Genomic DNA, 27,749 nt, shown 5'->3' on the forward strand with positions numbered 1-27,749 from the left:
ATTTATCGTATCTCATACTTGTAAATGGATTGATGAACAGCATTCACTTATATATAATTTATCTCATATTATGAAGTCTTTGTTTGGACTTCAATTAAAAAAAAAAAAACTAAAACCAGTTGAATTTATCTAAATTTAAAAATAAAATAAGTTATTATGTTTTGTAGATTTATTAGAATTTGATGTAAAATTTACTTTATATGGATTTATAAAAGAAACAAGTATATTAACACAATAACCATAAATGAATTAAATGTTTCAACTGAAATCCAAATATATGGTTACTCAGTAACTTATAATAACTTTCATTCTTATTGTTATTATGTCCATGAAGGAGAAAAATATATTAAAAATTAAAAATATAAGTCATTGTGTTTTTTATTGACCCAAGTCACTGTTAAATCTAACCACTATTTCCTATTGAACTAGTTGCATTGGTGTTTTTTTTTCTTCAATTTTAGTGAGTACCACATAACAATAATAACTTAAATATTGACAACGAAAGCGAGTTGTGTGTTTACACTTTTCAAAACTTAAAAAGTTTCTAAGTCATTATTAAATATTATAATTAAAATTATTAAAAATTAAGCTTTTTAAATTTTATTTCAAATTATCTTATCTGGTATGAATTTAAGAGATATAAAAAAATAATCGAATGAAACAGTTACATGATATATGAGAATTATCTACTTTTACAAGAGGAAAAATTAGTTATATTTGTGAGTATTTTTTTAAAAGCTGTGTATAATAAATTAAGAGTATTTATTATATAATTCATGTACCACCTTCATTTCCTTTCACTTTTTATTTCTCTTTATTTATTTTTTTCTCTTACTTTTCTTTATTATTTATATTTCATCTGTTTCAAACATTACTAAAAAAATTTATATTTTATGCCAAATTTTGTTTTAAAATTTTTTTCGTTGAAAATATTTATAAATTTTGTCGTGAACAAAAATTGCAAAAAATTGTTACTAATTTTTTTGCAAAATATTTGTATGAAATATTTTTTGCAACAAATTTTGTAAAATATACTTACAAATTTTATAATTTTGTAGGAAATGATTATATACAAAAGAATTATCTGCCAATTAAAAATTTTAGAAAAAATGATGTAAAAGAGTATTTTCTTGCAAATTTTTCTAACAAATTTGTAGAAAAAAATCTCATGTAATATAAGAATTTTTAATAGTAAAAATCTAATAAGATCTTTTAGTAGTTAAGAATTTGGAAAACATTTCCATCCGATAAAGTTTTTAAATATTGCTTTGTAAATTATTTTTCTCTTTTCATGAGATTTTGTCATCAATCTCAAAATATCAATTGAAAAAAAATATATCATTCCAACTTGTTTTATCACACACTAAATATTTATTATATTTAAATACTTTGTTTTAGATTTTAAAGTTTTGAGTGACCTTAAAACATTAAATTTTGAGTAACCATTATGTAAGAAGGTAAAGCTATTATGTTTTTTTAAGGGTTAAATATTTTTTGTCCTTAATTTTCAGTGAATTTTGGAATTAGTCTATTTTGAAACTTTGGATCAATTTAGTTCTTCATCTTTCAAAATACGTAGATTTAGTCATTTTAATCAAATTTTGTAAAATTTATTTGACATTTCAAGCGTGTTTCATAATAGTATTTGACTTAACATTAAAGCAAAAATGTATCAAACAATATAAACAACTCGAATACAATCCTGAAACGTGTACGAAATATCAATAAATCTAACAAAATTTGATTAAAAGACTAAATTCACGTATTTTAAAAGATGAAAGACTAAATTGATTCAAAATTTCAAAATAAACTAATCCAAAATTTATTAAAAATTAAGGGATAAAAAATATATTTAACTATTTTCTTAATAAAATCGTGTGATAAACGACATGTGTAGGAATATAACTTAATCATTAAATCTCAATTACTATATTAAGATTGTGATTTGTTTGAAATTTGTGTGAATATTTTAACCAGTGTTATTGAGTTTTACTAAATGAATGATTGTATAAAGTGTTTTGGATTGATAACATGAATTTTATATATATATATATATATATATATATAATGAGATTGCACAATCATATAATTACGTGAAGTGAAGGGTGAAAAGCAGAATTGACTACACAAACCTACTTTTTATTCACAAAAATTATGATAACTACAGTTGCTTTTCTCCAAACTTCTTGTTGCCAACAAATGCAACACGACAACAATGTTAGATGTCATACAATTTTCTGAAGCATGCGAGTAACATAAACATAGAAAATGATGAAGAGTATATGGTAGTGACTATGAATACAAAGTAGGTGCACATTTATTGCAAGAAAAATTGGTTCTATCAGCCACACAATTTCACATGCCCACCTTCATTTATGTGGTTCATGCTTCAACATCTCTCTCACCTGACAACACAATAAACAATGTCCACAATTATTTAGCTCCTTTTTATAGGGATAGCATGTATTTTAAAGCACAAGCTATGATTTTAAAATATGTAAAAATATATATTTCTAAAAATTAGTTCCAAAAAATATTTCTAATGATAGGACAAATGGAAACAGTTTGACACTCCAAGCCATATCTTCACTTCATTCATGTGATTCTCATCATTTTACGCGCTTTAATCTTAATATATAGTAATAAAATCATTTTAAAAATATCTTAATAATTTTTTTTATTGAATTTATTGTGTAACATATTATTTAATAGTTATTAAACCACCTAATATACAAGTGAGTATAAAATTAAATTAAACTTAAATTTTATTTTTTAATTCTTTCATTAATGTTTTTTAAATAGTTTTTTCTCCTCTTCTTATTGGAAACACACTTTATATGATGTACCATCGATATTATATTATAGGGCAACTTTTTGTAGGCAAAAAAAGAAAAAATTGGACAACTAGCGACGGGCCGGAACCTAAAAAAGTGATGGGCTTTATTACCTCAAGAAATCGGCCTGTGCAAAGGGCCCAACTTGAACTGGGGATCTTGCTACTCAGTACCTCCCATATTACTATTCGCACGTCCTTTCTTTTATAATTTTCTATCCTCTTTTCTTTTATCCCTTTCCCCTTCCACTCGCTTCTTCTAACCCCTCCACCTCCCTTTCTCTTTTTCTCGTCACCCTCATATAAAACAAAATGGTCATTTAGGAAATTTGAGGGGTCCATAAAGAAATCGTAAGAATGCAAGAAGTAAAAGCTCTTATCTAAAATCCAAAATGAATATGGAGAGATATTATAAGAGTGGGTAGTTTCTTCTTGCACCTATCAAATTTCTACCAGTACCTCATTGTTTCGGAATATTTTCGGAAATGTTTTTTCGAAAGACATTTACCCACTTTTTCGGAAGACTCACCCACTCCTATTTTTAAAAAAACTTTGACGGGTGCAAGAAGAAAATTGATAGGGTGCAGAAAGGAAGCTATGTAATGTTTTCAATTCATCAAAATTTCATCAATAACAATTAGTTAATAATAAATAAGGCGCAGTTATTTTTCCTATACAATCTTTCATATTATTATAACATCAATACATATATTATTTTCCTACTTTATCAATCTCTATAATTAACTTAATTGACCATCTTTATTGTGAAATTCTTCCTCGCGACAATATATATTTTTTACCATAAAATTCAAATCGAAGATTTTCTTAGAAAAATCGACTCAATTATCAAAAGTGTTTTTACATTGTATTTACTCATACTTTCTGTTTATCATTTATGCATGTGTAAAATCTTCGTTGTTTAGGTCTGTTATTTAACGGTTTTAGCAACATAACATTTCTCAGTTGAACAGCGTCAGCACTAAGCAGTTCAAAACGTGCAGATGCTAATGAATCTTTCTAATGTCCGATAAATAAATAATAATAATAATAAAAAAAGCATCAGAGAAACTGCAACACAGAGTAACCCAGTTTTCGTCCATTCCAAAGGCAAATTTCACACAAACCCCATCAATTTTCTTGCCCACATCACAAATCCAGAAAAAATATCCTATTTCGGGTGATAAAGAGAGAAAAGAAAGGAATTTCAAGAGCCAAGTCCTTGAGGGGTGTTTAGTAGTGATTTCCTTGTTTGATGGCTCTTCACTGTGGCGTTTTCAGCTTCAGGAGTGTGGCTTCTCACCCTCCAAGTTCTGTCATGTTGAGTCAGCCCACTGTCAAAGCTTCCACCTTTTCTTCCCCACTTGCCCCTCCTATTGTCAAATTCAATGTCAGAGGTAATCCAAATCATGGGTCTTCATTAAATCTTAGTTTTATGCATGCTATGAAGAAGAAGAAGAAGAACTGTTTTCTGTCCTGTTTGAACCTTTTCAATGTTTTCGAATATGCTTGTTGCAATTAGGGGAGGGTGCAGTTTGTGCTATCAATTTGAGTTGTGTGCATGTGATAAGATTTGTACTATCACCTTTGGATAATAAACTTAATTAAGAGCTTATTTAGTGTAGAAAACATAAAAATGTTATTAAAATAAGTTTAAAATGTTAGTGATAGCCATTAAACTACTTTCTTTAGTGTCACTTCTCTAGGGATATCAAGTTATGATATGAATGTATCTTCACTTCTCAACTTTTCTTTGCTACAGGAAAGGCTTTTCCTGGTGATGGAACACCTGAAACAAAGGAATCACCTCTTGTGGTTTGTTTTGGGGAAATGCTCATTGATTTTGTCCCAACTGTCAGTGGCCTTTCTTTGGCTGAAGCACCTGCGTTTAAAAAGGCTCCTGGAGGTGCCCCTGCTAATGTTGCAGTAGGCATATCTCGATTAGGGGGTTCATCAGCTTTCATTGGAAAGGTATTATATATCTACTTCTCTAGTTTGTTTCTATACTTCTAATAGTTCTTAAACATATCAAACATATTATGGCTTTGGTTTTACAGTTAGAAAAATTAAATTTGGTTGAATGAAACTGAAAATTTAATTCAACGGAAAAGTTTTATGATTTTGCTATGAAAACAACTCATGTTTAGAGCTAATAAAAATTTGCCAAACATCATTGGTAATTTTCGATACAAAGTAAACTTAGGTTTGAGCTCCCACACTAAAAACCAAACACACACTGACAAAACACACATTAACAGTTTGGTATGAAACTCAAATGAGAATCTGATATCTGGATAAATAAACTAAGGTTTTGGTATTTTATTCTCTTACAAGTTAGAAGTAATTGTTAAAATGTCTCTTCTAAATTCGAGTAATGTTTTTTGCAACGTGAACAGGTTGGTGAAGATGAATTTGGATACATGCTTGTGGATATACTAAAGGAAAATAATGTAAACCATGAAGGGATGCGTTTTGACCCTGGTGCACGTACTGCCTTGGCATTTGTTACATTGAGGAGTGATGGGGAGCGAGAGTTCATGTTTTATCGTAATCCCAGTGCTGATATGCTGCTCCAGGAAGATGAACTTGATTTGGACCTTATCAGAAAGGTAAAAACCAAAAGCAAAATTTGTGGTAGTCACACTAAATAAAAAATGTACACGTGTTATTTGATCAGTTATTTAATATCACTTCTTTCAACTAATACTTGGTGAATGTGTTTAACTGTTAGTATCTGTCTGGATGAATTTCTTCATTACCAAGTCTATGTCCCACTTCATAATATTTTTTGCTCTAACTCTTATAAATTTATGAATTCTAGTAATATTGTTCTATCATTTCATGCTACCAGGCGAAGATTTTTCATTATGGTTCTATAAGTCTCATAACAGAACCATGCAAATCAGCACACATAGCTGCAGCAAAGGCTGCAAAAGATGCTGGTGTAGTTCTGTCTTATGATCCTAACCTGAGGCTTCCTTTATGGCCTTCTGAAGATAGTGCAAGAGAAGGAATTCTGAGTATATGGGAAACTGCAGATATCATTAAGGTACAACATATATTGATTATATTCTTTAGAAATAGGCTTTTCTTGCTCTCTTTTACGGAATGTAACAATCTGATGACTTTTCAGGTAAGTGAAGAAGAGATTTCTTTTCTTACAAAAGGTGAGGACCCATACGATGATGCTGTTGTACGTAATCTATTCCATGAAAACCTCAAGCTACTCCTAGTTACTGAAGGTGCAGAAGGTTGTAGATATTACACCAAAGTAAGCCTTCCAAACATGCCATTTTCCGAACTTCATTTCAACTCTAGCTAACTAAAAGACAACTAAAAGAAGTATTGGAAGTGTTATTTGGTAAAAATTCTAATAGCATTTATGCTGCTGATTATAGTGTGTTATTGATTATTATGATCTGAAACCTGTCCTGGTATTTCTTTGCAGGAGTTCAGTGGCAGGGTGAAGGGATTGAAGGTGGATGCTGTTGACACCACTGGTGCTGGTGATGCTTTTGTGGCTGGAATATTATCACAATTAGCTGTGAATCTTTCATTAATTCAGGTGAGAAAAATGTATTTGCTTGTTATTAACACTTCTCACAACTGCAGAAACTCTTGCAGTATGGAGCACATAGTATTGTTTAAATTATTGAAAGAAATCTCAATTTCTTGCCTTAAATTCTGTGATTTTATGGCTGTAAATGTAAAACAGGGAAGAATTGAGAACTGGAATAAGAAAAAAAGTGTTCTTAATCTTTATACTTTCGCTCACACCAGACTTTAGTCTTTCTATTTTCAAAAGGGATGAGTTTACTACTCCAACTTCAGAAAATAAGTGATTTAGTCTTGCCTCAGTGTTTAAACTTCAGCAAAATTTTTATTATCACTGCAAAGTTAAGTTCACTTGTTTTTAAAATTGGAAAACTAAATTCTTCAATTTGAAAATATAAAAGCCAAAACTGCAAGTAGAAAAACCAAACATACATTTCCCCTGAAAATAATCACCCTGCAAATGGGTGTCCACAAGTGAGTTTTAGGCTTAAGAATTTAACTGAAATATGCTAACAATACAATAAATTTCCCAATGTTATCTGTTATAGGTTATCATGCATGGTGAGAGTGACAACTTTTGTGATTTATGATTGCAGAAAGAAGAAGAGTTGAGAGATTCTCTAAAGTTTGCTAATGTCTGTGGTGCATTGACTGTGACTGAGAGAGGTGCAATTCCAGCTTTGCCTACCAAGAAAGCTGTTCTTGATGCTATGCTTAAGCCAGTTTCCTAGCTTTGCAGCCACTCTCTGTAATTATGTGGTGAGTGAGGATAATTCTTTTTGGAGAGGGGAATTTAAATTCTTGGGAAATTGTGAGCTAGGGCAATGAATAAGAACTGGTCATTTAGTTCAGGCAAAATTCTACACTAATCAAGTTCATCATTATTGGCTAATAGAGAATCCTTCTCCATGCATCAATTTGTGCTTGATCTATGATGTAGAAGTTGCTATGGAATTTGTGATATATTTTTTAATTTAACTAAAGCATAAAAAGGAATTTTGTACTTTTAAAATATTTTAATAGGATTAACTGTTTCTTTTTTCCCTCAAAATATTTTAAAAGGACTAATTATTATGTTTTTTTTCCCTTAACTTATAAAGCAAATGTGGTTTTCGTCTCTATATTAAAACTTCAATTTATTTTTTTCTCATATTTAAAAAATATATAGACACAGTCCTTCTAATCTATGGTGTTAATTGTTTTTTGGTATGACAAATAGTGAATCTTATTAGAAAAATTGGTAGATTATATCTAACATGATTTGTTATTTTTTATGTCAAAAAATAATTAGTGCCTTTGAATAAAAAGACTCCATCCATAAGAATTAATGAGATCAAAGTTTAAGATAAGGAAAAAAATATAAACCCAAATCGTATAATAGTTTAGAGAAAAAAAATAGTTAATCCTATTTAATATTATGCATATAAGTTAATTGGGAAATATTTTACCAAATTTTATAAATGTTTATTCTGTAGCAGCTCCTTATGTACTTTAATAATTATTAAAATGTTAATACTAATTTCATACATTTATGATTTATGATGTAAGATAATAATTTGTATTTAAAGATTATTGTTTTTCATTTTTATATTATTTTATTCATTTTTAATCAAGGCCTTTTAGTTATACTTTTCATTCTTCAAGGATGTATTTGACATTATTTGTGTAATCTTTCTTAAAAAATTATATAAGTGTATAACGACATATATTTCTCAATAAAAGAATATATTAATTAACCTTTTTTTCTATTACAATGGATTAAGTTCAACACCAAATTGCATTAAACAACATAATAGGCTAATTTCATAAAAAAATATATGAATATTCTCAAACAAACTTCACTTAAAGACATGAAATAGTGTCATTTTAAAAGTGAGAAATTTAATTCAAGTACTTATTCTTTATTATAGTATTGATCTCATCTGTTTTTCTTTGAAGTTAGGAATTTCTCTCATATCCTTTCGACAAGGATAAGTACTTAATATAAATAGACTATCTTAATCTTCTTCACTAACTGGCGGTGAGATCGTAAAAGATAGATTTGTCTTAAAGCAACTCATGAATTTGTTCAACAATAATTTCAACATGTAATTGGTCTAAAAATATAGTACATATTTTTAAGTTTAATTTACATATGAACCTTATCGTTTGAGCATATCAATGATCAACCTTGTCGGTTCTTTGATTATGGCCAAAAAAACACTATGCCTTAACTTCATTTTTTTTTCATCAAAGTGGGTCTTTCATAAAACTCATATTGATTAACATATCTTTAATGAAAATCCAAATGTTGACCAAGAAATGATTCAAAAATTATATTTGAAGCATTAGAAGAATTTTTTTTATAATTATTTCAAATATTATGTCCAAAATATCAAAAAGATATTTAATTACAGATCCTCCGACAGAAGCCATAGCAAATTGAACCAAAGGTAGAGAGCACTTTCCATTTTCAACCACAACTCAGAAACATTCTCCATTCATGTCACAAACATTTTCAACCATAAACAAGTATAGTCACAAAACGGTTGCATTGCCAAATAGGACACAACCCCGACATTAAAGGGTGTCCTTACATGAAGTGGCACCCCAGGTCTTTAAGAACCAAGTTCCAAACCCTTTGACCAATCTGCAATCTCAGCGCAACTCATCGAAACCAAACAAACCATAAGGAACTCATTCATTGAAACAAGACATTAGAATCATTTGTTATTCCTACATTTGTGTCTGTCTAAGCAACCACAATGGCTGATGATCCTCAAGACGTGGCTGACAGGGAGCGCATTTTCAAGCGTTTTGATGCGAACGGCGATGGCCAAATCTCTGCAGCTGAGCTCGGAGAAGCACTGAAGGCACTTGGATCAGTAACACCAGAAGAGGTGCAAAGGATGATGGAAGAGATCGACACTGATGGAGATGGCTACATTTCACACGAAGAGTTCACAGAATTTGCAAGAGCCAACCGTGGCCTAGTCAGAGATGTTGCAAAGATTTTTTAACTTGGTTCATTAACCACCACCCTTTTGTAATTAATTAATTAATTTAATTTCCTTCTTACTTCCTTTGTTCTATTCTATGCATGTTGTCACCAATGAGAAGAGAAAACTGTTTTTGTGTATGTATGTATGCATTCTTTCTGACTTTCTACATATAGATAATGATCAAAATCAGAGGTTTTTCATTTCATTTTGTAATATCCTCTTTTCCACCTTTTTTTTCTATATTGTGTGTATTATCAATTATATAACAACAAGGTGCTTGCCCTAGACGCCAAGATAGGTGCACCAACAACTATCTTATTAAATGCAGTCTACTTAAAAGCGTGCAAATTTTAAGTTTGCACGTCTCTAAACAAAGTATGTGTGGACACCTGTAACATGATTTTGTACATTATCTGTATATTTAGGTGATCTTTGTCAATGCAAAATTGTGTTTGTTCTTTTGGTCTGAATTGGTAAAGAGAGAGAAGCAGGGGTGTTGTAAAACTCGTGTGTTCTAGAGTCACCAGAAAGAATCCAAAATAACTAACATCTAACATGTAAGATGAGGTCTAGTAGTCGATGTGAGATCTCCAACACACTTACTTCATGTGAAAACATATACATCTCGCACATGGGACCATATATTAAAGGATGGTCTGATAGCGGATGGCACAATAGGCCCAACAAATAATAAATCTCTCAATAGTGGTTGACACAATAAACTTAGCAAACAACAAATCTCGCTAAGACAGACTCAAACTCGTAACTTTGAGACCATGTTAAGAGTTGGACTTTAAACCTAACTCAACCTTACAAAATCGATTTGTAAGATGCGATTTGCATCCACTTATATACTTTAAAATCACATTTTCTGTAATTGATGTCGGTTCTCCAAGATAAACCGGTGACAATGAATTTTCCTAAACAGTTATAACATTATCCGTGAAAGTTAATGGCAATAGAATTTAGTCAGAATAGTTTACTCAGAGAAATATTTGTATACTCAAGAAAATATATTACACTTTACTCCTTGGGGTAAGGGAAGAAATGTACAAACAAGCAATGTTCCTCTGAACTTCTGTTTCTGCTAACAACATGAAAACATTGACATCTAAACCCTGAACTATGGTGAGAATCATGGAAAAAACAATTCTCAACGACCGTAGAGAAAATCATCATCCTCACACTCTGGAACTCCTAGCATTGCCAAGGCCAAGTGACTTTTCATCTCATTGTTTGTTTGATGTAACTGAGGGTAATAATCAATCACAAACCCATTACCAAGATAACCAGATTTCCTTCTTCTAGACAGCACAGGTTCAACTTCACCTTTCAGTATTGCAACAATTTCACCTATGCTTGGCCTCCTAGATTCTTCATTTGTAACACAAGCAGCTGCTGCATCAACCATCCGACCCATTTGATCTGTGTAACTTGTATTGTTCTTGACTTGAGGATCAAGCAATTCTTCAATCGCTCCTTTCCCTTTCCTGAGCAAAGGTTTAGCCTGAAAATGATAAACACAAGATGAAAACTTTTGTGGTTACTAGTGAAATACAAAATCTGAACCTCAAACGTTTGCTTAACCCAAACAGTCCTAAATGTCATATTTTGCAGATAGATTGGGCCATTTTATTGCAGAACCAGATAAATAAACTGTCAAAGTTTCTACTTTGTTCTAGCCTTGCAGAACCATTCACTCACCCATACTACCAAGTTTTCCTCTCCAGGGGGTCTTTTTGCTTCAATTGGCTTGCGGCCAGTTAAGAGTTCCAATAAAACAACTCCCAAAGCATAAACATCAGTCTTGTCTGACACTTTCCCATGTTGGAAATACTCAGGAGCCAAATAACTGTCCAGTAAAAGAAGATAGAACAATTCATTTGAATGATCAAAATATGAAAATAAACACAAATGTTACTAAATCGATATGAAGGAGTTAAGTTCATACCCAAATGTTCCTTTCACTGTTTTGCAAAGAAAAGGAACTGATGGGGCAGAAGTCCATGTAGCTAATCCAAAGTCACATAACTGCAATTTAACAAAAAGAATTAATCAGAATGACTTGTAGGGTGTTCTTTATGCTACAATTTCTACTACATAACTTATCAGCAAAAGGGAATCTTACCTTGGGAATCTTCTTAGAGGAGAGCAGAATGTTTGAAGGCTTAATGTCTCTATGAACAACACATCTTTCTGTTCCATTATGCAGATAAGCCACAGCTTCTGCAATCCCAATTGCAACTTGGTATCTCACAGACCATGGAAGTGGTGAACTACCCTTCACACTTTTCTTCCTCCCTATGAAAAAATGTCATCTATAATCAGTGAAAAACACAAAATTCAGTAGAATCCACTATATAGGACTCTAGCAAAAGCAGATAAAATGACTACCATGCAAGTGATGCTCTAAGCTGCCCCCAGACACATACTTGTATACCAAAAACAAACCCTCTTCTGAGTCAATACAAAACCCCACAAGAGGAACAACATTTGTGTTATGAAGAGAACTAGCAATCATCAATTCTCTGCAAAACGCCTTGGCACACTCTTGGTCTTCCTTGTCCAACCTTTTAATAGCAACAGCAGTTCTCCAAAACCCAACTCTTCCTCTATAAACACAGCTCAAGGCACCTCTCCCCAACACTCTCCCTGTCCACAGAAAAAAACATGGAATCACAATTTCACACAAAGGAATCAAATTCAATTCCATCAACAGAATATTCACACCTTTGGAGAAATTGTGAGTAGCTGAGAGAATTTCATCATAGCTGAACCTGATCAGAGGGTTGAAGACTGGAGACATGCTTTTCTCCAGTGAATGTATTCTCCATTTCATCTCCTTAACTTGAGATTCACATTCCAAATTTACCATCAAAAAGGTTGCAGCGGCAGCAGCAGAAGCAGAAGAGCTCATGTTGAAGGACTCAACCTCAACCTGAGAGCAGAAGCTGAACCTGAAAGAGGAATGATGCGATTGAGGGTCAGCACTAGTCAATTCTGCTCCAGACTCCGCCAGCAACCACGCCTTGTTATGCTCCGATGTTGTCTTCCTTTGACTGTTATTGTCGTTGTTGCCACCACAAGGACCAACACCAACACATGCCAAGGCAAAGTTCCACATGGTTTTTCTCAAAAAGGATACGAGTTTGAGGCTTTTGTTCTCAGAAGAGTCATTTCCAGCTGCAGAGGAAACATGTGCATTGGAAACAACACCCTTGGTGTGATCAGAACAGAAACTCATCATGAAGTATGAAGTAGAGAGAACAAAAGGGTCAGAGAAAAAGGATAAAGAAGAAACTTCTTTGCTTGTTGGATTGGAGCATATTTTTCTTCTCAACTGCACAGAAAAGAAGAGAGAAAGATGGGAAGTGGTTGGGTTTGTCTTTGAATAATTGAAATTGGATTAATGTAAGGTTGCATCAGAGTGAAAGAAGGTTAAGAAAAGTTGGGTAGGGTGAGAGTGTGGTGATGATGATGACACCACCTTTAAGTTATTAGTTATGTTAAAATGATCATAGTGTAGAGTGAGGAATTGATGGTGAGAATTTGAGAAAGAGAATCTTGTGTTTTCTGAGACTGAAGGTGACAGAAGGTAGAACACACACCAGGGAACATTTTTCTGCATAATTTAGTTGTTAGGTGGGGACTCATGAATAAAAAAAACCATACATATAAAAATAAGAAGAAACTACTTATAATGTAATGATTCCAATATGCATGCACGTAGAAACTCAATTATATCATAAAACATAAATCAAATATTTGTAATTGAAAGCATGGAAAAAACATCTAAAATGTGAATAATTTTCTCCTGAAATTGTAAGAAAAAAAATTACAAAGTTAGTAAACATATTACTATTAAGGAAAACTATCAATGTTGGTAATAATAATGATAATAAAAAATTTCTATTATTTATTCTTTAAGTAATTATCCTGGGCTGTGATACAATGACTTTGAATAAAAATACATTAATGCTTATGTAATGTCTGAACAAAGTATTTGAGGTGTGTCTTATACCACATGTTTTTCTTATATAATATTTTTTTTAAGTACTTTAAAAGGGTTGAGTGGAACGTCAAAGAAAAAAAAATGAAATTTCAATATTCTTATTTTATTTTCTTTTACTGCGGGAAACAAAATTGTGAAAATAATTACGGTGAATCTATTATTAATGTTGTGAAAAAACTTTTGAATTATTTTTCTACCGCATTAGAAAAATGATGAGAGAAGAGTCAAAAGAAGTTTAAATCCAGGAAAATCAATATCGAATATTCGATTGGCTTTGCAGTTTGGTAACCCTACAACCAATTGCTTCAAATCATGCGTTTTTTCATATTTTGATACCATGACATGATGTGTTTCTTTATATATTTGTCTACATATACAAGTTTTAAAACGTTCTAATTAGATTAGGATTTATTTTTATATATATAAATAACAGTAGTTATTTTAATGATGAATATATTTTATCTCTTAAAACAGTAATAAAGTGATTATTTTCATTTTTAAGTTTAGTTTATTTAAATGTATGTTTACTCATATAAGAGATATAAGAGAATAAATATTGATAATGTAAAAATACATTCATAACTGTAATATGAGATAATAATAACTATTTTAAAAATCATATTTTTTATATTTTTTATTAATTGATATTTAAAAATGGTGATGGTCCCAAATCTTTGTTTGTGGTTAAGGGACTAAGTCTAATCATGACACGTGGAGGACGATTCTGTGCCTTAGTGGACCCCACCACCTTCATTAAATATATCTGTCTACGTGGACCGACCATTCATCTCCACCCATGTTTTCTTATGCGCACAAATACTTTTTAGATCATAGCTTAATAATAATTTTATTAAAGTGCAAGGATTATTAAAATAGCTTTTAATTTTAAAAGGTTGATTTTTACTATAATTCCATTGGCATTGAGTTGGCATGCTATAAATATATAAATATGAAAGAATTTGAGAGGGATGAAATAAGTTTATTTAAGCTTACTACAAATGTTTCCATCTACAAGTCCAAAAATTTTAGGTTTAATTTTTTTTTTCACTTTTTTTATTCAAAAATATAAGTTAATTTTTTAATTTTTTTAGTTTCAATTTAATCTTGATTTTTGAAAAAATTGATATAATTTAGTTTTATTCACTAATTTTTTTTCAAGTGAATCAATTTTTTTTTTATAAAAATTGATACTAAAATTATATTAATCACTTCAACAAAATAAATATTTTCATTAACCGTTTCAATTTTGAGGAAATTTTTTTGATTCATTTCAAAAAATTTTAAAAAAAAAATAAATTACACTATTGTTTTTTAATTAAGATCAATTTGAAATTAAATAAAAGTAGATGAACAACTTATATTTTGAATCAATACATAAATGACAAGAGTTATTAAACCAAAATTTTATTTCAAATTTATTTGAGAGGATTAAATCTCGTACCTGAACTGATTTGAAAAATATGCAATGACTTTTATTTTATTTTTTTGGAACGTCTTAGGATTTGATAATTTATGTCAAATTGTTGAATTATGCACTAATAACGTAAATTTTGATATTTAAGTTGGATATTAGGATATGTTCAATATAAATGTTTCTTTTTTTCGGAAAGTAATTTTGCGTGGAGAGGTTCATATGTAATTGGATTATGAATGTTGGTGTTCAATTGGTTTTAAAATTGATACTATAATTGTTCTTTATTTAGCTATTTTTTGTTAAATTAGACTGTTTTATTGATTTTTTTTAGTTGATTGAGAATTTTGTTGTCTTTGATGATGTTTTGGTTTGAGCCAAAACCAAATGAATTTAAAACAAAAAGAAATCCAAAATTTGTATCAAATCTATCATTGATATAAATTTACATCATTTATGTCTACGTCAAAAAGTTACCGAACATAAAATGTTAAAATATCCTATGCAAAATGTTTCTGCTATAATAGTAGGTACTTATTAAAATATTTTATTCTAATCTAACGAATAACTTCTATAAATATTTTTAGAAAAATAAAAAAAATCATAAATTAAAATTATTTTATATATATGTGAGTACCTACAAGTTTTTTTATATTAATAAAAAAAAAACTAATAGCCGTGCATAATAGAGATCAATTTTAACTCTCCTTAGCTAAATATAGTGGGGCATAAGGTGATGCATGATTTTAAATGCTAAAATACAAATACTTATGTAAAGTCAGAATAATAAATATGCTTATGGAAGCTCTATGAACTTTTTACTAACTCTTCTTTTAGAGATATAGACCAACTTTTATTAACGATAATTAACACATAATACAGAAAGTTCTTCGAGTTGAATTGGGTTTCTCATGCTATAAATTAGGTAATAAAACACATAAGTTCCAATGAAAAAAAATAACTTACGTTATTCACTTTTCTATGATTTTAAGTATATGCTTTAAGTACAAAGTTTAGTTTTACATTATTTGTAATTATGATTTTTTTTTATTTTTTGTATAGTTATAAGTGTAGATCCAAAGTGAATTGCAATTATATATGATTATAAATATGAGCTTAATTGGGCATAACGTAATGTAAACAACTTTGAATAACAAAATACAAATGTTTATGTAATAAGCTTCCCCAAAAGTCAGAGTCATAAAATTGCTTATGGAAGCTCAACGAAATTTAACTAACGTTAATAATCAAATGTTTAGAAAAGTTCTTCCTGTTAAATATGGGTTTGACCTTTATTAACATTAATAAATTTAATAAATGTTTAGTTATCTTAAAAAATATAAATTATTGCAATCATGAAAATGTAGCAATGTTTAATTTAATACTTGAAATCATTGTGATTCTATAGAAAAAATTATTATTTAAGGATAAACACACACTCAATTTGAAAATAGAGAAATAAAAACTTATTTTGTACGATAGTAGTGTAAGGAAAGAATTGGGAAAGATATGTTCTGTTTTTGCATGAGATTGCACGAGATGAGATTGCACTGAAGCACAAATGTTCTTTCTATCTAGAATAGACAAAGAAGACAATACTACTCTTCTACTGCAATGATGGAATTGGGTAACAAAAAACATATGCAAGCATAGAGGACAATGTTGCAGCAGGTTAAGCAATGGTAGACCACCACTTAAAAAATGCTATTATATCCATTATGTCAGCAAAACATCATATTGAGAAGTATAATTACATGTGACTCTATAACCTTTAAATTAATATGAAGTGACAAAGTATGAAGAATTATTCTGTTACTATATGTCACTCTATCACATCTGTACAATTATAAATTGTTGTAATACCTCAAGTACAATATTTGATTTAATTTATTCATTTCTTACTAATATAAAAAATGAAAATTGTGGGCAAGCTTTTATCACCAACTAATTATAATTCTTTTTATATGTCAATTTAACATTTAATATAAGTAATTTAATGTTTCTCATTCGCAAAGACTTATTTTTTCATCGAATATTTAGATTTTGGGTAGTTTTATATTGATTTTTTGCATGCTTTTCTTTCATATGATATTGTCATGTATACATACTTTGCTATTGTTTTAATATTATATTTCTAAAAATCCATAATTTTAATAAAAAACACTTCTATTTCTGGGTTTATCTATCTAAAGAAATTGTAACTTTTTATTCAATTTTATTTTTCACAAAAAATATTAGGAAAAAAGCTGAAAAAAGGGCAAAACAAAATCACTGCACAAGTTATTGTTGTTTCAATTGAAATATTTATTGAATTGATGTGGATAGGAGCCTGTGAAGATTTCATATTGATAAGAGATTGAATGCAATTAATGAAGTTTGTTAGGCATTCCAAAATTAATTTTGAAAATGGATGTAGATCAGAAATAGAGGTCGGGCTTTAAGAATTGGGCCCAACTCTGGTAAGATATTTTATTTTTGTAAACAGAAAATTAAAACTAAAAATTAATTCAAATGTGTCAATATATTTTTATATGATTTTTAATAATATAAAAGAAGCATTTCCCCAAGCCAATAAGTTAGCAAATCCAGTATAATTGTTTTGGATAAGACTGAATTATAAAAATATATAGCAGATCGAGGAAGCATAAATTGCAAGTAGTTGAAAGCTATTGATAAAATTACACTAAATAATTGAATTATGGAAAAAACACATATTAACCTTTATTTGAGGTGTAATATTTTGTCAAATAAATATACTTTTATTTTCTTAGTTCGATAATATTATTCATATAAACCTACTATATTATAAGACAATGTAATTTCATGTCAAACAACTGTGGACGTGCCGGAGTGGTTATCGGGCATGATTAGAAATCATGTGGGCTCTGCCCGCGCAGGTTCGAATCCTGCCGTTCACGATTTTAATTTGGTAAACAGCTTAAATTTTTAAAATAAAAGGAAAAGAAAAAAACTTTTGCAATAAAATGGAGAAAAAACGCTAGAAGGAGGGCTTGAACCTCCGACCTTGTGGTTAACAGCCACACGCTCTAACCAACTGAGCTATTCCAGCTTATTTAATAATATAAGAATTAGTACAAATTTATAATAGTGAATGTTCACTGTATCTCAAAAGATAAAACTTTATTATGCAGATGAAAACGTGAGAAACGAGAATTTGATACCTGTCCCTCTCGTATGCAGCATGAAAACTATAATTTTAGGTAACCTTTATAAATTATTTGATTTTGTCTAATGATTTAAAACAAATATTGCAATGTCTTTTATCGATAGATGTGTGTCTCACAAATATCAACTCTTTTATTGAATTAAATTTTTAGTAAGATTGTTATCACATTTGTTGTTATATTTAGTTATAAATGTCTACCTCTATATATATATATATATATATATATATATATATATTTAAAAATAATAAAATTCTATATCAAATTTTCACTTTAGAATTCTTTAGAGTAATTATTTTTTACATATAGAACTCATGAATCCATATCAATAATTGAACATGTATATTATTTTGAGATTGACAATTCGGTTCTTATAACAACATTTTACGTTTATTGTGGAACTTAATTCAATTATCTCAAACTACATAGTATCAACAAGAAATATGACAAACAAAAGCAACAATAATTATTTTAGGTGCGCGAAAATCACATAAATAAGTGTCGTCTGTCAGGATTATCTCATTCAATTATCTCATCCAATAATTGAACATGTATATTACTTTGAGATTGACAATTCGGTTCTTGTAACAACATTTTACGTTTATTGTGGAACTTAATTCAATTATCTCAAACTACATAGTATCAACGAGAAATATGACAAACAAAAGCAACAATAATTATTTTAAGTGCGCGAAAATCACATAGATAAGTGTTGTCTATCAGGATTATCTCATCCAATCAGATTGTCAAACACTTGCTTAGTGAGACGACTGTCTCGCCCAGCGAGACAAAATAGTTGAAAGTGAGTCAACAGTTATTTATCGCCTAGTGAGAGCTCAAGCTTGTCCAACGAGTAAAGAATTTTTTATTTTATGGTTTAAGTGTCAAGAAAGAAACGAAAAAAAATTGTTCTTTTGGGGTGGAAATTGAGAAGAATACCAAACTCGGTCAAGGACACTTCTATGACTAAAGGGCATCAAATTCTTCCTTTCGTTCGTCATAATTCATCAAATTTGTATGTTATAGATGTTTAAGAGTAGGTAAACTCCCATTTCATTAGGATTGGATTTAATAAATTCATACTTTGTGTAGCTTTTCCCATGTAATATAATCTCTTTTGTATTCAAATGTTCTATCTTGATTATTAATGTATATGATAGAATATCATGCTATTTGTTAGTATCGAATATTTGGAAAATAAATTTGGAACTCAGACATGGATATAACACCCAGGAGTTTTGGTTTTAGGAATGGACCTAATCTCTTGGTCATTATAAACATATGATCTTAATACAAATTATATGTCCAAATGACTAATGAATTAGGATTTTAACGCATAGATTTAGAATTTGCTTCCAATGAATTAGAACAAACATGCTTATTATGTGAATGTTTGTATAGCATAGAGATATATTGTTTTATTGTTACATTAATTTAGTTCAAAAAATCCAATTCTAACAAAACTTTTACCGAATCAATTCTTAACTTTTATAATAATCTTGTATGCCTTTCTCTTAAATTGAATAAAAAATGTATTTTACCGTCACTAAAATTAGTAAGTAATCACAATTAGAGAAAATAACACTTGAACTTGCATTTTACTACATGTTAAATTTAGTATACTTGCCAAAAAAATTAACAATTAATTTAATAAAAAAAATATTAATGAAATTGCTGTCTAAAAAATCCAATCATACAAATCCTTTTATTTCTTAAAAAAACCTTACATAGACTTTTTTATTTTTACTCGAAACCTACATTATCCAATATATAATTCATATATTTATTATTTTTCTAAATTTAAGACCACGATTAATTAATATTAATGAAGAACATTTTTACAGTATTTATATCTATTTTATATTATTTTCAAATTAATTATAAAATTCAAAATTATTATTGAACATATAAACGTAAGTCATAATTATTCACTTTACTATTCAATTATCATTATTTTTAAATATTTCCCATTCAAATTTTCTACTTATATGTCTAAAGGTGAATAATTATCATTATTTTTTAAAATAGTTACATTCAAATTTTCTATTTATATGTCCAAAGGGGAATAATTAATCTAGTATAATAAATATGGACATATCTAATTTTTAGTATAATAAAAATAAATAATATTTATATTGAACTATGATAATAATTAAATAAATATTTGATTTTTAATGATCATTTTAACAAATAAATTAATGATAATATTTAATTAATTTTGAAGAGACTATTCTTATTTTATAAATTAAAATTTTGAAATTATTTTTTCTAAGATTAATTGTTTTTTATTTAATAAACACATATAATAATGATAGAATATCAATATTATATTAAATTGATTATTTATCTTTTATTTACATATCAAAATTGATTAAGCTTTGGTATTTTCTTTTTATTTTATTAAACTTTTTACTTTATTGTACTGCATTTTTTATCAAGATATTTTAGGATAACAAAATGAAGCAAATGTTCACAAAATCAGTTAAAAACATGCAATACTTCATAAATATTTTAACTTAGCATTGATATCAAATCAAGCACTTACTAGAACATTTCATAACCATTAAACAAAATAATAAAGTTGTAAAACATACTCAAATAGTTGATCTGATACCAAATATGCTTAAGTTATAGTTTCAACAATGATATTGTAAAAAATAAATTATTAAACATCCATGTGTAATTTTAAAGTTGAACTAAAGTTGTTTAATTTCGAAACTTTAAGAATAAATTATGATTAAATTTTTTTAGAACAATCACTATTACACATTCATAAAACAATTTTAAAGAGATTTAAGGTAAAAAGGAAATAAACTTAATATTAATTTAAATATAAAAAAATTTGCCAATTTTTTTTTCTATATAACTCTTTCATTTATAAGATTTTCTTCTTATTTTCTTAGAAATAGTTGATTGATGTAATTAACAAGTTCAACAGACCTGGATTTAGAGGTGTCAATTTGGCCCAGCCCACAGGGTTTGGCCCTGGCCCATGTGGGCTAGGGCCAAAAAAGCCCACACTGAAAAAAGCCCCCAACAAAGAAGCCCACAGGGCCAAAAGCCCTACAAAAACCCTGTGGGCCAGGGCCAACCCATGGGCTTTCATCTTCCACATGAAAAATATATTACTTTTTAAAATATATTACTATCTGTGGGACAAACCCAACGAACTGGACAAGCACGACAACCCGAATAGGTCTAACGACTCGGACCTGCCTGACGACCTCGATAAGAACGACGACTCGAATGGGCCCGATGATCCAAACATGCCCATCAACCCGAACGGGCTCGACGACCCAGACGGGCCCGAATACAGGACAAACCCGACAACACGAACGGGCCCAACGACATGCAAGGGCCCGACGACCCGAACGGGCTCGATGACCTGGACGGGCCCAATGACCCGGACAGGCCCGACGAACTTGACAGGCCCTATGACCCAAACAAGCCCGACGACCCGAACGGGCCCGACGACCCGTATGGATGCGACAACCCGAACAGGTCCTACAACCCAGACGAGCCTGACAACGCAGATGGGACCGACGACACAAACATGCCCGACAACCCAAACAGGCCCAACAAGTCGGATGGGCCTAATGACTAAGACGAGCCATACGTATAGGCCTGACGACACGGATGGGCCCACTGATCCGAACGAGCCCAATGATCCAGACAGGCCCAACGACCCCAACGGGCCCGACAACCTGTATGGACCCGACGACCCGAACGGGTCCGAAGACAACCCGATCGGATCGTCGGGCCCGTTCGGGTTGTCGGGCCCATTCGGGTCATCTAGCACGTCTGGGTCATCCGGCCCGTTTGGTTCGTCGGGCCCGTTCGGGTCGTTTGGCACGTCTAGGTCGTCTGGCACGTCTAGGTCGTCGATCCTGTTTGGCTCGTTGGCCCCGTTCGGGTCGTCGGGCACGTACATGTCATCGGACCCGTTCGGGTTGTCAGGTCCATACGAGTTGTCGGGCCCGTTCGGGTCGTTGGACATGTCTGGATCATTGGGCATGTTTGAGTTGTTGGGCCCGTTCGGGTATTCGGTCCGTTCAGATCGTTGGGCTCATCTTGGTCGTAGGACCCATCTGCCTCCTCTGGCCCGTCCGGGTTTCGGGCCCGTCCTGGTCATTGGGCTCGTTCGGGTCGTCGAACTCGTCCGGGTCATCGGACCCGTTCGGGTCGCTCAACTTGATCTTTGACTCTGACTTAATGTAGTATTATTTGGGGGGCTAACCCACATTAGCCCTAACCCTAACCCACTAGAGAGGGGCCTTTGGGGGCTGGGGCTTTTTTTTGGCCCCCTCATTTGGGGCCCCCTTAAAAGGGGGCTTTATGAAGAGTGGGCCAGGACTGGCCCATGGGCTAGGAGCCAAATTGACACCTCTACCTGGATTTAAAAAACAAAATTAGGTTTTTTCTTATTACATTTCTATAATAAATTTACTGCATTATTTTATTTTCTTGGAACAGTAAATGATAGAGCAGAAAAAGATGTAAAAATTGTAGTTGCTCTGGAATGAATAATCCCACCACACAATAAATAATACATCACTCCTCAACTCAAGATTTTACCTATCTTTTCCCTCTCTCACAACATTCTGAATCGTGCCGATCCTTTAAAACCGTAGGGTGTTAAACTCCTTCTTCCTCCACCATGCCTTCGTCTTCTTCCGGCGCTCCTCGTCTTCCTCCACCTACCGTTCCTGCACCCGTTCCTTCTCTCTCCCCTGGTAAGTCCTTTATTTTCTTCAACCTACCATGGAAACATTTTATTAGTATTACTCTAGTACTGTATTTGGGGCTATTTGTGTTTTCGATAAAATTTGATTTTGGATATTTTTTATAATTAATTTTGGCTGGAAATGAATTTGACCTGACACTGTTTGGATGTTTGGAATTTGTTACATCTGCCACTTTCATTTTCTGAAAACTTTTCTGTCATGGCCATGGTGGCGACACCTTTTCTGATAGTTAGTTGTTTCTCCTGAAATAATTATAGTTTCAACTCAGGTTTGCTTTAACTAAAGGTGTTCAACTGTGCTCGCTGTTTCCTTGATATTTTTGGCCGCAGTTGTATTTGCAGTTAGCTCCAAAATCGTGATGCGGCTTATATTCCTTTTCTTGAAACATTGTTAAAAAAAAAAAGTTCAGTAAGTTTTAAAGTAAATTGTTTCACCACTAAGAATGATTTTTTTAATACAGCTATTATAATTTCAGTTGGCAGCATTGTTGTGTAATTGCCTTACATTGGCGTTGTAATGATTTTGAACTACATGCACATGATTTTTTACTCACTGCAATGAAATAAACCTTAGTTAAAATTAGTTTATGCACAATTTAGAAATAACAACTTAGATACTTTATACGAGAGAGATTCCTTAAGCTAGTTTATATATAAACTAACTTTAGTTTTTGAAGAAACTAATTCAAAATTTTCCTCTTATTTTTTTCTTATAGAAGGAACTTATGAAGAAGGTTGTCTAAACAGACTCATATTCTATCTACATGTTAGATAACTTATTTGATGCTCATACTTTGTATGAGCTTATGTATAGTTGTTGCAATCATCACATTTTTTCTTTTGTTGGGAGTCTTTTAGCATACATCTATGTGAAATGCATGAAGAGATCACCAATGGTCTGAATTGATGCCATGAAAAATTTCAGGACCTGTAATGTACAAAAATCGTTTGCAAGAGTTTACATCAAGATCAGGCACTGAAGTTCCTATTTATCAAACTGTTAATGAGGGACAGCCGCATATTCCGAAGTTTAGGTCGACTGTGTGGGTGGCTGGGATTAGTTACACCTCTGAATCTACATTTTCTCAGAAAAAAGCTGCTGAACAGGAAGCAGCTAGACTTGCTCTGGAAACTATCCTTCAGAAGACCAGAGAAGAAGGACCCTCTCTTGTCAGTGAGGTATGATGTAACACAACTTCTTGTCAGTTTTTCCAGTAGATGCAAGACACGTATAGAAATTGTGAAGTAATTCTGAGCTAATGTTTTTTAGTAATACCTTTCAACAATTTAGACATCAAACAATGCTATATGTTAGTTTGATTTTGCTTACTCTGTATCTGATCGACAAACACCCTAGTGCTCTGTAGTAATTATAAGGATTTGTTTCATATTTGTGAAAATGTCTTCTATCGTCCATTATACTTAGATGTGATGTAGCTTCTCTTGTTTTTCTTAACGAAATATCCTTGTTTATCAAATAAAATAAGTTTTTTTGTGACGTTTGAGATATTGCATAATCTGTCATTTTCAATTAGTGTACATAAATGTTAAGATGATCCCCTGTCTATTTTGAATTCTATAATAAATTTATTTGTGCTTCTGCACATGTGATATCATTCTTTTATTTGTGTCTTGCAAAAGCATTTTCATCTCAAGTTTTTCTTACTGTTTTAGCAATTTATTGCAGACTTATAAAATGCAAATAGTTGGTGAAATAACATTGATCTTAGTTATATGTTTTGGTTTAGTATTATCATTCAATATTATCTTCTTTTTTTAAACTGTTGAATTTTTTGTTTCATTATCTTTCAGATTTCTCCGTTATGCAAGTCTATAATAAATGAATATGCTGCTAAGTTGCATATTGAGGGACCTTCATACAACACTGTTCAGCAACAAATAGGAGGTGTCCTTCCGGTTTTTACGTCATCCTTAGTTTTCAATGGTACAAGTTACACCGGTGATCCTGCTAGAACAAAAAAGGAAGCGGAGCAGTCGGCAGCTCAAGCTGCCATCCTTTCAATTATGGGTATCCTTTTTGTGTATGCTTTGTTACATATTCTCAATATATTTTATATAGCTACGTGCTTACTTGCTAAATGATCATTTAATGTAGGTGATTCTAACTCAGGAATTAAGCTCTTCGAAATAATTAAGTCAAAGTCTATATTTTATGATGCAATCAAAGGAAAGGGTCTATCTCTGCTACAGGCCAGTGAAGTGTTATCCGCACCAGATTCAAAACATATCTCTGTTACACCGGATCCTAAAGAGGCAGCAATTCCAGATTCTGTGGCTGATAATAGTGAAGTTAAAGTTGAATGTACTGAGTCTTCTAAAATTCATTCTACATGTCAAAAGCAAGAATCCTCCCTTCAAGATACCCTGCCGTTGGAACCAGGTTCAGCAGATTCCATTGATAATGATTTAAGCTCAAAAAGGCGGAAGAAAAACAAGAAGAAGGCTAATAAGAAGTCACGGTTGGAATCTCCGTAAGTTTCTATAATATTCCATGGTATTCTGTTTGGTGTTTCTCTTGCTTCCTTGTCTATTTTTTTCTTCAGTTTTTCTACCTGTCGTGTATGTCTCAGTGTAATTGTCCCTGCAAACAAAAAAAATATTTAGCATTTAGTCTACATGTTTCCCTTTTCTGTCCACATTTTTGAAGTTTGCATTGTTCAGGTGGATGTTAATGCTTTGTCTTGAATGAATTCCCAGTGAGGTGATTAATTGAATGTGTCTTGTGATTAATTGAATGCTCTGTTGTGAAACGTTGTAGGATACCGATTACTGCACTATGAACCAAGCCCCTCCATGCACTTCAGTTCCTTGAACCAGGTTCCTCCTTGTTCGGTGGCACAGTTAAAAAAAAATTGATGCAATTCTTGTATAAGTTTCAAAATCCAAAGACCAAAGTTCATGCAGAAAAAACCGTAGATCTGTGTTAAAATTCATCGAGTGTTGTTAAATTTTTGGTCTAGTGACCTCTCTGCTTTATTAAGCCTTTTTGGTACTTGTTTTGGCTTTAAGCTTTTGTTGAGAAAGCACTGGTTTACTCTCCTGGAGCTATTTAACAATCTTGTACCGCTGACCTGTCTTGACTAGAAGGTAATTTTAATAATTTTTGTAAGACCGTCTAAAATATATTTTATATTTTTCTAAAATTTATGTTTTTGATAATTTTGCATTAAGTTTTCTTGATTTATGGAAAACACTTCGCACACATGATATATATTGATTTTGATATTTGTTTTGGAACTTCATATTTTTTTTTATTCTACTATTTATATTTCTATCATGTTAAAATTGATATTTTATGTTTACCTGGCGGTATCATATATTGTTGGATGGATTTGAGTTTAAATAAATATACTTGTTAGAGTTATGAATTTGGTAACATTAATAAGAATTTGTACTAATTAGGGATGTTATGATCTGCCTTGAAAATATTGAATTGAATAATTTGAATGGATGGATCTTTTAATACCAAATTGTCTGAATTAGACAAAGTAATTTGGTTTCTGCTGAAGTTGATCAATTCTGAATTGGTTCTTAACTGCTTTTGAATCGTACTAGTTTTAAATCGGCTTTTAAAGCCAATTTTTATGTTTTTGTTTATTTATATTGCTTATTGAAATCTTTCAAGAATCGGTATATGATTATTTTTCGATTCTTCATTTTTTTTTTCACGTTAAATAGGAAATGATTTAAGAGAAAACAATGCAAATGTTAATTAAGGATTTACATGATATTCACTGTTTCTTTTTCTTTCCAACAAAATAGTTTTTTTAAAAAAAATAGGTGTCATTTTCAGTCTTTCAGTACATGGTCACTTGACATACAATTTTGAAAAAGCAAATATTAAGGATGAAAAACACAATTTAAAAGTTTACTAAAATTCTAAAAGCAAATGAAAAGAAAAATGTGGTAGTTTTATTCACGTTCCACTTAATAATGGTCATACTAGGGAGCAAAGCAAAATTTAAATTTTATCAATGAATAAAAGAACTTAATTTTTTAGCGCTTATGAATGTGTGGATTTTACATACATGTCTTCAATATGTTTATTTTATTTTTATATATTTTGGTCATCGATTTTTTTTTTTGTTTACATCTTTGTCACATTTGCTAAATGACAACTAAATAAATATTAGGAGAGACAATTTCTCTTACTTTTTGTTAAACCAAAGGAGTTTGGAGACCTTAAGAAATATAATTCCGTATACATGATCTTTTTCTGATTATGGGTTCTTTTATGTTGAGTATCTTCTTGAACTTATAATTTTTATATTAAAATTAAAATTCATATAACTAACTTTTTGTATTGTATTATCATTTATTTTCTTGTTTTAATGCTTATTTGATTTATTTTTTCATAATAGAGTTTACTATATTATTTAGTAGATTTGTTCCTAATTACATATTTATTCTTATTTAACTTTGACAACAAATTTCTACATTTATAGAACACAATATATTTCCATTTATTTGGTAAATTTTGTATTCTAATGCATCCTAATGTTTTTGATTGGTTTTGTATGACAATACTTTTATTAAGGTAGGTTAGAATCCTACTTATTACTACACATATCATCAAATATTTGAGCTATTCAACTTACTTTAAATTAAGTTAGAAACTAACTTTTAGTACACAACCCTTCAAAAGTCTTTGAATAATATGATCTATTTGAGCAATAAGACTTATTTAAGATTCAATTAAATTCTATTCATCACTACAAAGTCTTTGTGGGATAAGATTTACTTCGAGGTAAGTCTATCACTACACAACTCCTCAAATTTTTTAGCAATATGACTTACTTTAAGTTAGATCAAAATCATACCCATTACCACACTTTTGATTCCAATAAATACAACTATTATCCTTACTAAAAAAGTTTCATTTTAATTTGTATATTTTGATTCCTTTTATTTATTAACATATTTTAAAAGATTAGTTGTTCATTGATAGTCTATGTTAACATTTATTTTTAAAAATTATTTTATTTAAAGAAAAAAAAACTAATTAACATG

At 30.8% G+C, this 27,749-nt stretch overlaps 4 protein-coding genes and 2 non-coding genes across 6 annotated transcripts; 4 read left to right on the forward strand and 2 right to left on the reverse strand.

Annotated features, from left to right (window-relative positions):
• Positions 1–3,851: 3,851 nt before the first annotated feature.
• On the forward strand, positions 3,852–7,302 carry LOC114193444 (probable fructokinase-6, chloroplastic). Its single transcript, XM_028083247.1, has 7 exons — positions 3,852–4,227; positions 4,593–4,801; positions 5,227–5,439; positions 5,682–5,879; positions 5,964–6,101; positions 6,279–6,395; positions 6,982–7,302. The coding sequence occupies exons 1-7, from the start codon at positions 4,086–4,088 to the stop codon at positions 7,114–7,116; spliced, it is 1,152 nt and encodes a 383-aa protein (XP_027939048.1). The 5' UTR covers positions 3,852–4,085; the 3' UTR covers positions 7,117–7,302.
• A 1,481-nt stretch (positions 7,303–8,783) lies between these two features.
• Positions 8,784–9,611, forward strand: LOC114195637 (polcalcin Ole e 3). The gene has a single exon (XM_028086174.1). It carries the CDS (start codon positions 9,130–9,132, stop codon positions 9,382–9,384), a length of 255 nt encoding a protein of 84 aa, XP_027941975.1. The 5' UTR covers positions 8,784–9,129; the 3' UTR covers positions 9,385–9,611.
• A 747-nt stretch (positions 9,612–10,358) lies between these two features.
• Positions 10,359–12,956, reverse strand: LOC114193352 (proline-rich receptor-like protein kinase PERK13). Its single transcript, XM_028083104.1, has 6 exons — positions 12,097–12,956; positions 11,761–12,018; positions 11,495–11,667; positions 11,318–11,397; positions 11,071–11,218; positions 10,359–10,873 (listed from the first exon to the last, which is right to left on the reverse strand). The coding sequence occupies exons 1-6, from the start codon at positions 12,611–12,613 to the stop codon at positions 10,520–10,522; spliced, it is 1,530 nt and encodes a 509-aa protein (XP_027938905.1). The 5' UTR covers positions 12,614–12,956; the 3' UTR covers positions 10,359–10,519.
• A 4,669-nt stretch (positions 12,957–17,625) lies between these two features.
• Positions 17,626–17,707, forward strand: TRNAS-AGA. The gene has a single exon. It is a non-coding gene; the product is annotated as a tRNA-Ser (tRNA).
• Positions 17,708–17,785: 78 nt separating this feature from the next.
• Positions 17,786–17,859, reverse strand: TRNAN-GUU. The gene has a single exon. It is a non-coding gene; the product is annotated as a tRNA-Asn (tRNA).
• A 4,612-nt stretch (positions 17,860–22,471) lies between these two features.
• LOC114193181 (double-stranded RNA-binding protein 4-like) lies at positions 22,472–25,882 on the forward strand. Its single transcript, XM_028082894.1, has 5 exons — positions 22,472–22,707; positions 23,644–23,897; positions 24,531–24,747; positions 24,835–25,210; positions 25,498–25,882. The coding sequence occupies exons 1-5, from the start codon at positions 22,632–22,634 to the stop codon at positions 25,517–25,519; spliced, it is 945 nt and encodes a 314-aa protein (XP_027938695.1). The 5' UTR covers positions 22,472–22,631; the 3' UTR covers positions 25,520–25,882.
• The last annotated feature ends 1,867 nt before the right edge of the window (positions 25,883–27,749 follow it).

Source organism: Vigna unguiculata, chromosome 8, assembly GCF_004118075.2.
Source record: "Vigna unguiculata cultivar IT97K-499-35 chromosome 8, ASM411807v1, whole genome shotgun sequence".
Taxonomy (NCBI): Eukaryota; Viridiplantae; Streptophyta; class Magnoliopsida; order Fabales; family Fabaceae; genus Vigna; species Vigna unguiculata.

Bases quoted from the DNA above. Each gene is read 5' to 3' on its own strand.
- LOC114193352 (XM_028083104.1), bottom strand. From the start codon at position 12,613: ATGATGAGTTTCTGTTCTGATCACACCAAGGGTGTTGTTTCCAATGCA. The intron at 11,398-11,494 runs GTAAGATTCCCT...GTTAAATTGCAG, and splicing joins CCTCTAAGAAGATTCCCAAG to TTATGTGACTTTGGATTAGC. The intron at 10,874-11,070 runs GTGAGTGAATGG...TATCATTTTCAG, and splicing joins AGGAAAACTTGGTAGTATGG to GCTAAACCTTTGCTCAGGAA.
- LOC114193181 (XM_028082894.1), top strand. From the start codon at position 22,632: ATGCCTTCGTCTTCTTCCGGCGCTCCTCGTCTTCCTCCACCTACCGTT. The intron at 24,748-24,834 runs GTATCCTTTTTG...CATTTAATGTAG, and splicing joins TGCCATCCTTTCAATTATGG to GTGATTCTAACTCAGGAATT. The intron at 25,211-25,497 runs GTAAGTTTCTAT...GAAACGTTGTAG, and splicing joins AAGTCACGGTTGGAATCTCC to GATACCGATTACTGCACTAT.
- LOC114195637 (XM_028086174.1), top strand. From the start codon at position 9,130: ATGGCTGATGATCCTCAAGACGTGGCTGACAGGGAGCGCATTTTCAAG.
- LOC114193444 (XM_028083247.1), top strand. From the start codon at position 4,086: ATGGCTCTTCACTGTGGCGTTTTCAGCTTCAGGAGTGTGGCTTCTCAC. The intron at 5,440-5,681 runs GTAAAAACCAAA...TCATGCTACCAG, and splicing joins ATTTGGACCTTATCAGAAAG to GCGAAGATTTTTCATTATGG. The intron at 6,102-6,278 runs GTAAGCCTTCCA...ATTTCTTTGCAG, and splicing joins GTTGTAGATATTACACCAAA to GAGTTCAGTGGCAGGGTGAA.